This window comes from Anabrus simplex, chromosome X (assembly GCF_040414725.1).
Source record: "Anabrus simplex isolate iqAnaSimp1 chromosome X, ASM4041472v1, whole genome shotgun sequence".
NCBI classification, from domain to species: Eukaryota; Metazoa; Arthropoda; class Insecta; order Orthoptera; family Tettigoniidae; genus Anabrus; species Anabrus simplex.
The window spans coordinates 128,349,334-128,359,982 of NC_090279.1; the positions used below are offsets into that span (position 1 = coordinate 128,349,334).

The 10,649-nt window shown below is 40.0% G+C and overlaps 1 protein-coding gene across 1 annotated transcript; it reads right to left on the reverse strand.

The window, feature by feature from the left end:
- Positions 1-1,647: 1,647 nt before the first annotated feature.
- On the reverse strand, positions 1,648-6,939 carry LOC137503345 (uncharacterized). Its single transcript, XM_068230903.1, has 4 exons — positions 6,754-6,939; positions 2,314-2,408; positions 2,023-2,212; positions 1,648-1,931 (listed from the first exon to the last, which is right to left on the reverse strand). The coding sequence occupies exons 1-4, from the start codon at positions 6,937-6,939 to the stop codon at positions 1,725-1,727; spliced, it is 678 nt and encodes a 225-aa protein (XP_068087004.1). The 3' UTR covers positions 1,648-1,724.
- Positions 6,940-10,649: the final 3,710 nt, after the last annotated feature.

A 10,649-nucleotide genomic window follows, 5' to 3' on the forward strand; every position in this document is an offset into this window, starting at 1 on the left:
CGGCAAGCTCACGGCACACAAATCATGCACAATCACGGCTCCTTATAGGCACACTGGACACTGGCGGGGAGTCGAGCTTTCGCTGCAGCGAGCCACAGTGAATCATGGCACACTGAAAGAATCGTACGCAGTCATGGATCAGTGAGACACAACACACACACGGTTCATTATCGGTACACTGGACATTGGCGGGGAGCCGAACTTCCTCTGAAGCAATACATACAGAGTCATGGTACACTGAAAAAATCGTATGCTATAATGGACTCTCGAGCTCAGCTCATTTGAAAATAATACCTATTCGCATCCACTGTCCTCTTCTTACAGGGAGTTTTAAACAATACATGGATTTATTTGCAGTGTTAAAAAGATAGAACACAATTCCAAAGTACCTAGGTTGTAAGAAGGTAGTCAATTAGGTTATTCTAATTACTGTATTAGTTTAATCAATCAGTATCTTTATAACTAGTTGACATTCGACAATTACTTAAACTCAGCTCTCAAGCCTCCACACCTGGCTGAGTGGCTCAGACGGTCGAGGCGCTGGCCTTCTGAACCCAACTTGGCAGGGCCGAGCTCAGTGCGGTGGTATTTGAAGGTGCTCAGCCTCATGTCAGTAGATTTACTGACACATAAAAGAGCTCCTGCAGGACTAAATTCCAGCACCTCGACGTCTCAAAAAAAACCTAAAAGTTGATAGTGGGACATAAAGCCAATAACATTATTATTTAGCCTACCCTATGACTATGAGTCATGCTCATGACCACTCGAAATTGTCTGTTTTATATTTGGAAGAACCACTCGGTATTCTCTTAGTTTGTATGTCGCATCATTGCACAATACTTCAATAATCGAATCACGAGGTTACCGATGTACGTGGACAGTGAGTATGTAAGTAGACTGATGCAATAGATTAAATAAATGATGTTTAATCAGAAAACCAGTGGGCTACTGTACATATCCTGTAGCCTATACAAAATATGACGATTTTAAAAAAGCCTCTGCTGATAGAAAAAGACATTTTCAAAGATGACCGAGTTAGCTGGTCGTGCGTTTAGGGTCGCGTAGCTATGAGCTTGCATTCGGGGAATGGTGGGTTCAAATCCTACCGTCGGCAGCCGTTAAAATGGTTTTCGGTGGTTTCCCATTTTCACACCAGACACATGCTTGTGCTGTACCTTAATTAAGACCACGGCCGCTTCCTTCCCACTTCTAGCCCTTTCCTATCTCTTCTATCCTCTTTGTCGCCATAAGACCTATCTGTGTTGGTGCGACGTAAAGCAAATTGATTTATATTTGATATGTGGGCTACTTATTGTGGACACAGGTATTTTTATATGTAATTCTCTATATATATATACAGTATACGCGAGTTGTGACTTTCAGAGAACTGTGGAAAACCATTAGATAGTGTATAAAATTTAAGTTATGTCAGTATTTTAACAGGCGTACAATGTTTACATCGTGTATTGGTGACAGAGTGCTGTCTCCCTTTCTCTCTCCCCCCCTTGCCCGCTCCTCCTCACATTGCGCCACAGCAGTTCTAGATAATTCCACTCCGATTGGACACTGATCCCCACCTGCACATCTATACCGCCCTGTAACTTGTAGATACACAATTCCCACAATTTTGAAATGTAACTTCGTTATATCAGAAAGGACGGGGCAATCAGAAATGTATTATTTCCCAGCAAAGTTATAACATTCTTAACCTCATGGAATGGCTCTTACAATGGTACAGCTAACTCCTCGGCTTCTCTTCTTTCTTCTTCTTCTTCTTCTTCATCTTCTTCATCTTCCTCCTCTGATTCACTGCTTCCATGATGAATGACTAGTTCCTCCACTTCAGGAAGACCTCTCACCTCATTATTGTAGAACTCGACAATCTTCTTCTCAGTGTGTTTCACTTCATTTCTCCACATCTCTGCTGTCACCTATAAGATATATTGAAGTATCACAACCTGACAAGTATATTATAAACTCCACTTGCATATATCCAATAAATAACATTTCCACTTGGCCTACCTGATCAAGAGATTCTTTCCACACAGCTGTAGCTCTGTCCAATCCGTGACCAGGTCTTGAAGCCACTGTTTTGTTATAATACTGTTTTGCCACAGACCATACAAATTCGATGGCATTGAAAAATGAGTTGTATGGAGGAAGTCGTAAGACGGTATGGCCTTCACTGTGCAGCATCTCGTCAACAACGTACCTGGTTTTAAAGAAACAGAGAAATATTGTTATGCATACATGAAAGTCAAATACACGAGTGTAAACAATATTATCTAAACTTATGTTTACGTGCTTCTGTACCTCTTTAAGTGACTTCGATTCATATTACACAACCTTTGCAGCTCATCTTTTGTAGCATTTTCTGGTGGAGAAACTCCATTCTGCCTTAACCATGACTGTAAATTAAAGGAAAAATAAAAATTAATTTCTGTAACATCATTAAACATCATTCAGTAGAAGGAAATATTCAATTAAGTATAATTACCACTAATTGATCCTTCCTCCATTTCGTTGTTGGTTGATGTTCAACAAGCTTACAGTGATATGGTGCATTATCCATTACAATAACACAGGGTCCTATATTTCTTAATCCTACGATTAATTGCTTCTTCACCCACATCTGAAATTTCTCGCTGTTCATAGCACCATGGTAATCCTGATTTCTCTTCAAGTTTGTAGCAAATATCAAATCAGCACCTGTAAGAATTTTAAGTTTTAGTATGAAGTTATTTCTTCTAAAAAAAAGTATTCCCTAAAAATGAGATCACCCCTCTTCAAGGATAGGCCTATTAATAAAAAATGTGATTTCTGTTGAATGATACAAAAAGCTGTCTGACTTTAAGTGAAACCAACTACTGTGTAGCAAAGTCACCTGATGATGAAGTCAATTAATTACTACTTACACTACTTTATCGTAACATCTCTCATGAATGTATCTCCATTAGTAGGCCTATATCTGGATTAGAAGTCCACGATCACTTGCATAAAAGATAAGTATAAACACCCATTTCAATACCTTAGAACAAATGTAATTGCTGCGAACACTGAACCTATATCAGACAGTAAGAAATAAGAAGCTTGGAAGGTGTTTAACAGTCAGGTATCAAGCACTGATTCAGGTGGAGATTGTCGAATGCAGAATAAACATAATAAATAGGCCTACAATACAAGTAATTTACTGATACAAATATCCAGTAATATTATATGAAAGTACACTGAGTAAGTTTTGATTGAAATACCTCTCTAAGGTTAATCATTGGCCTAAAGTGAATACCTGCAAGTCTTTTTAATAACAGTGGAGAAGTCAAAATCAAAAACCACGTACAGAGCTCAATGAGCGGTAAGTTATAATGCCACTTCCGACCTAGTGCCAGTCAATTTCAATCAATCAGTCACCACTGATCTGCACTTAGGACAGAAGATGTAGTTTCAGGGATAGGCCTAGTATTTTCTTCAATAATTGCAAAGAATTTGGAAATTTATTGAACACCTCCCTTGGTAAAGTATTCCAATCCCTAACTCCCTTCTTAAAAAAAACAAATATTTGCCCCACTTTTCATCAACTTTATCACTGTACTGTGATCTTACCTACTTTTAAAATACCACTGAAACGTATTCGTCTACCAATGTCATTCCACACCACCTATCCACCGACAGCTCGGAATATACCACTTAGTCCAGCAACTTGTCTCCTTTCACCCAAGTCTTCCCAGCCCAAACCCGACAAAATTTTTGTAACGCTACTCTTTTGTCAGAAATCACCCACAACAAATCGTGCTTCTGTCTTTTGAACTTTTCCAATTCTCAAACCAAGTAATCCCAGTGAGGGTCTCATACACAGGAACTGTACTTAAGTTGGGGTCTTATCAGAGACTTATGTGCCCCCCCCTGCATCCGTACTACAAACCCTAAATACCCTCATAACTATGTAAAGAGAGATCACCTCGCTACAATAAAATGAAGTAAAATAAAGTAAGAACATACCAGGTACAAAGCCATCCTTCGTTCCAGCATGAACAATAACCAGTCTTCCTCCCTCAGACACAGGTCGACGAATTACTCCTTGAACATCATGTCCAGATTTGTGTGGTTTATTCCAAGAGTATGTGGGTGACCCTGAAAGACAAATGCACAATTGAAACCAAAGACACCTGATGAAGATAAATTATTCCAGGATTTTTTTTATATAAAATGTAATATATAACATATATATTCACCATTCATAAAAATCCAAGCCTCATCCAAGAAAACAACAGGTTTTGGTTTCTCACTGTCCTTATTACGCATGTATTCCCTCAGAAAACAGGATCTCTTAAAACAAATGTCTTCATTTTCTCTAACATACGCATAGGGATCACCTTTACTCCACACAAACCCCATGGCCTTCAAAATTCTTCTTAATGATGTTTCGTAGCCCTTGTACAAATAAGTGTCATAATTTGCTTTCATGTGGACGAAAACCTTTCTTACAGTTACGACTTCTCCTGTGGGAAGAAAAAAGAGAGTTACAAGGGACTCAAAAGAGCTGTATGACAATACATGCACAAAACATTTCTGGGAGCTTATCTCACCTGCGTGCCAATTTCTATAAATAATGTTGCAATAGATTCCTTATGAAGTCACCTTACCTTTATGTAATTTATCATAAATAAACCTTGCTATCGCTTCCTTAGAAAAACTGTCTATGCTGGTCACTGGATGTTCACGCTTTCGGCGTTTACCTGGTGTAGAAAATTCAACTCCCTTCTTGAAATTTCCTATTACTTTTCGGACTAAACCGAAACTACACTGTAAGAATACACACACAGAAATATATTACATACACATATACCGTAAGTCAACATGAATACACAAAGGTTAAGTCTACGAACCGTATCGAAGTCGACACAAGACATGGTATAGGCCTAGGTCTACATAGGGATGAGCGCGACTGAAGCCTGGAATCGAGAGCGTCGACTCCATCGACTCCGAACACCGGTCTCGGTTCGCATGAAGCCTCTCGACTCCAAGTTAACGTGATGCGCATTGCGGGGCCGCACAGCCGCTTCGCATGAAGCCTCTCGATTCCAAGTAAACCTGATGCGCATTGCGGGGCCGCACAGCCGCTTCGCATGAAGTCTCGCGACTCCAAGCGAACTTGACTCTCATTGCAGGGCCGCTAGCGTGTCGAGGCGCGGAAAATAACATGAAATATCATACATTTTGCTGCTCATTTGCCCATTGGGATTTTGAAGAGTATTGTAGAATGGCGTACAGTATCGTTAACGAAGACGACGAGCGTAATGGTGTATTTGAAATAAAATAAAACGTGTCAAGTCAGAAAGTATCGGCATAGCAGAACACGGGCATTTAATTTCACGTCTTTATTCGTCGTGATCAGGAAATTGATAAACAGATATCAATGGTAAATCATTATGAACTGCACATGAACGATGAAAACCAATCTAATATGGGTAAATCCACTAACATAATTCGAACATAGATTAAACCATTACCAGCGCCTCCGTGGCTCAGGCAGCAGCACGTCGGTCTCTCACCGCTGGATTCCGTGGTTCAAATCCCGGTCATTCCATGTGAGATTTGTGCTGGACAATGCGGAGGCGGACAGGGTTTATTTCGGGTTCTCTGGTTTTGCCTGTCATGTGTCATTCCCGCAACACTTTCCAATATCATTTCTTTTCATTTGTCAGTTATTCATCATTGCCCCAGAGGAGTGCGACAGGCTTCGGCAGCCGGCACGATTCCTATCCTTGCCGCAAAATGGGGGCTTCATTCATGTCATCCCTGACCCGAACAATGACTGGAAAACAGGTTGTAGGTTTTCATTTTCATTAAACCATTACGAATAAACACTGTGAATGAAGCCTTAACCAAACCCGCCGATGTTGCCTCCCATACATGTTGATGGTTATACAGTGCGACAATAAACACTGAATAATATTCGTCCCACAAAATATGGTAGTCCGCCTCTGTGGTATGGTGGTTAGTGTGATTAGCTGCCACCCCCGGAGGCCCGGGTTCGATTCCAGGCTCTGTCACGATATTTGAAAAGTGGTACGAGGGCTGGAACGGGGTCCACTCAGCCTGGTGAGGACGTCTGGGCGACGTACTGGTCATTCTCACCAGTTGTATACCCCGACCAAGAGTCTGAAGCTCCAGGACACTGCCCTTGAGGTGGTAGAGGTGGGCTCCCTCGCTAAGTCCGAGGGAAAAACCGAACCTGGAGGTTAAACAGATACAGATGATGATGATGATGATGATGATGATTATTATTATTATTATTATTATTGAGGGGTGTAGATGCAAAACTCACATTCTCCACTTTTCCAAACTTTTGGAAAAAGGCAAAAAAACTGTTTAATGTTGAAGGCCATGGTATTGTACTTTAATTTTTTTTTTTTGTTACATGTTTGTTTCAATATGAACTGTTTGCCCACACTGCAAAGCTTTGTTTAAAGAGGGCTCTTTTGTAATTTTAAAGTAAAATTCAGACAATGTGAGTTTTGAACAAAACTGTGGTCAACTGTGAGTTTTGCAACAAACTTTTATGGATAATGTTAGTTATGAAGCAAAACGGTTTAACATTGAAAACGAACCAAGTAAAATATCGTGGGTTGGTATGCTGTTATAGGTTGTGTTAGCAAAATAGAAACAAAAAGCATTAAGAAATGAACAAATTTTAATATCTAAAATGTTAGAAACTTTAGTAGACTACAGGTTTTACACATTAATGACACTGACTTCTTCAGTCGGCTCACAAACAGGTTCCTCTTCTTCAGTGTCATCAGCTCCATCAATGTTTTTGTAAAATAGTAACTCCTCGTTATCTCTCCAGTGGTCTCCGTAATGTTTCGTCAACAAGTTGTTGACATCAACCTTCTTGGTTTCTTTTGTTGTGTTTGACGCAGGTATAACATTAGGACTCATGTTAGAAAGCAGTTTCCCTGGCTTGGTTAGAGATTTGGACACTCCAAGATCTGACTTGTATGTGTACTCTCCCCTAACACGTACGTCCTTCGCTTTAGTTCTTGTCAGAACAATCCTCCTGCAGGCCCCAAGTTGAAAGTGAAATTGCGCCGGTTTCTTCATAAATGTCTCTTTTTCTTTTTTCCAGTCAAACACTTGACAGTCAATGCCAACTTTAACTACTTTAGCATGTTCACTAATAATATCAATGCACTCTGATGGTTTGTAAATCACTTCTTTTTTCCTTATAGACTTTTCTATTACCCCAAACACTCGGTCTGGTGGCAGAAAACTGAGGCCTGTTATAGGAAAATAAAGTTCCACTGTTCTTACATTTTTCGGCGCAAGTTTGGAAAGCCAGTGGCAAGCCATGGCCAGGACAATAGAATTTTTGTTTTGGCCTCCACATCCGTCACACACTAATCGCACAGTAGTAATAGGGCTTTCCATTTCTGTTGCTATGAGTGTATCAAAAACCAAAGAAGCAATTTCGTTTGATCCTTTGCCAAACTCGTTTTCTGTCCAAATGTAGGCTGTCACATTTTCTGGAGTCAGTTTACTTTTTGAATCTCCTTTAACCACGGTGAAGTTATGAAGGTAAATTTGCCTACTGTAGTACGCGGCTTGATCAGGTACTTTTGGCAGGGGTAAGTTCTTTTGGCAATCATAACTAAAAGTCACAATTTTTGGGTCAGTACATTTGAGTGATGTATAAAATGCCTTAGCAAGTAACTTATGCACACGTTTTTCAGTGATAATCTGTTGCTTTTCCTCACCTGGACCTGCATGTTTTAATCGTTCATCTAACTGTAGGCAAGTAGAGCAAACGTCCACCCTTGGTGAGCCAAAGCCAAGATTGTATGTTTTGTTAAAAATAGATCTAAAGTACCACTGTGTTACTTTCAAACCACTCTGACCTTCTGTGAGTGAACGGTTATACATTTTCCACATTTTTTTAATGTTCAACTCAGCAGAAAGATATTTCCTGCCCGTGTGTTTGGCACAGTAGTGAGGCTCTGAACATTTGAATTTATTTATAAAATTCATTACATTCTCTTTCTTCGGCAAATTTTTAGTAGAAACCTTGTCACCTCCTCTGTTTTCTTTGCTAAGCTGCCCGGTTTCTCGGAAACGATTCAAAACACCATTTATTCGAAATCGTGAAACATTGAGAACACGTATGAATGTGTTAAGACATACAGGAACCATGGATTTGTCTTTCGAGCCTATGAAGTATTTGGTCCTCACGGGTTGTCTTTTGTAGCGTCCAGAAGTTGGTCTTCTTCTTTTAACTTCCACTGATGAGGTAAACTTCAGAATAAAGTTATCTTGGTACACTTTATCTTTTTGGGAGTAGAAGTTTTGATGAAACCGTCGAATGTCTTGTAAAGGAACTGTTGTGCACTTAAATTTTCCCCCATTGTGGTTACAAGTTGGGAATCCCGGCAAACCTTTCGCTGAATGCCTAAAAAAGAAAAATATTATTAGCATTTTCATATTCAAAACCTGACAATGTTTTTCTTGGTTCTGGTTTATTAAAAAGGTATACAAGGCCACAAATCTAACCTCGCTATAGCTACAAAACTAGCCTTGCTAATTGGGATTTCTTTCGTGTCCACTTCTCAGGAGTCTTTTTCTTCTTCCTTGTATGACCAGTTGATGGCTGAACTACTTCCTCCATTGTGCAGTAAATTAGTTCATGAACTAGTTAGAACCAATGAGCCGTAAGATTAATTAATTAAAAACTTGCTGCGTAAACTGAGAGGTTAATGCTAAGAGTGAGGTGAACAAAACGTCAACAGAGTGAAGACAATCCCATGATGCCCTGGGCGCACCACAGGCTCTCTGATTGGTTGGAATGGAGAGTGTGAATTTTGCTGCAAAACATCTGTTGGATAATGTGACTTATGTTTCAAAACTCCATTTTCAGTATTTTTTTTTCAGTCTTATAATGTGCGTTTTGGTTCAAACTACCATCACAGTTCGATGCGCCTTTACAAGACGAACGTGGTGATATGCATAACTCAATACCTTAAAAAATTGGAGAATGTGAGTTTTGCATCTACACCCCTCTATTATTATTATTATTATTATTATTATTATTATTATTATACACAAAAGCCCATTATCGCGACAGCCCTGGTAGGCCTTGGCCTACCAAGTGACCTCTGTCCAGCTCGAAGGCCAGTAGATTACGAGGTGACGTGTGTTCAGCACGACGAATCCTCGCGACCTTTATTTTTGGCTTTCTAGACCCAGTCCCTATCTCACCGTTATCACGAAACCTGAGACACAGGTAAAACTCCCTGATCTGGCCGGAATCGATCCCGGGGCCTCCCTAGACTGCGGAGGCGGCTATTATGACGCACAATAATTGGTAAAATATTTGTTGTAAAATCATACTCTAAGCACTCGCCTTTTTGTTCTGTTTTACGTCATTCAAGTTGTTTAAACAAATTAAATGATATTTGTTCGTGGACAACGTTAAGAACAACACAAACATCGAGTCCTCAGACCAGGGGTATTAAACATTCACAATTAAAAAGCTCTGACTCAGCCGTGAATCGAACCCGGGGCCGAGAGCTGTCAAGCGGACTCGTTGCCCACTACCCCACGGAGCAGTTGTAAGTGAAGTTAATATTGGCTACTATCTAAAGGTTTACTGTCAGATTACTACGACCACTATTATTTTATTGTCCTCATCATCATCGTCGTCGCCAAAATAGACCTTTAACATTAACAATAACGATGATAATATCCCGCAGCAATAATTAATGTTCGCTGGCTAATAATCATCTTGTATTAATCGTATCACAAGTTACCAAGGGAGGAACGTGGAACTGTAATTCCAAGCAGTTCCGACAATATTTGTTAGATGGCGTTAGTGCATCAGTGGAGTCGACACCGGAGTCGAGAGTGTCGGTTCCAGAGGTAGCAGTCTCGACTCTTCGCGACTCCGTTCGCAGCCCATCCCTAGGCCTACATGATCAGGTTAGGTTAGGTTAGGTTCAGAATGAAATATTGCTCCTTTTCAACTGATTGTCATTATGCCAGAAACTTATCATAGAAACAAGATAAAAACGAACACTTACCCCATTTAATAATGCAACTCTTGCCATTAGCTTCGTATCACTACGACTGATACCTTCTTCGTCGTCTTCCTGTTTCAATTGCTCGTAGCAATGTACAAGCATTTCTTGACCTGAAGCTTGTAAAGGACGTAACCTTGGTTTCCTTTTCGGAGGAGTTTTTGCAGATTTTTCTTCCTTCTTAGACATCCCAATCGAATTCTGTTCGTATAAGTATGGGACGAAATAGGAACGTAATTAATAAAATGATGTGCTCATCATTTCACACAAACTATGTTATTAAATGCATTATCCGAACATGCCACAATTCTACTTACCTGGTATTAGCCAAATAGATTTACAATCCCACAGAAAAAGAAAATATGCTTTAAATATTCTCGCAAATGTATCGCTAGTGACTTTAGAGGCAATGCGGTGGCAACACGCAATTCACGCTAGAACAGTGACTGAACGTTGCCAACGTGCCAGATTAACGGTAACAGTAAGACGTCGTATCGGCAAGTAGGGTCCCTAAACTGTATGGTTACCGACACTGAAAAAGAACCAACAGCAAGAAAAGTCACTATAAATCAATACCTTAAT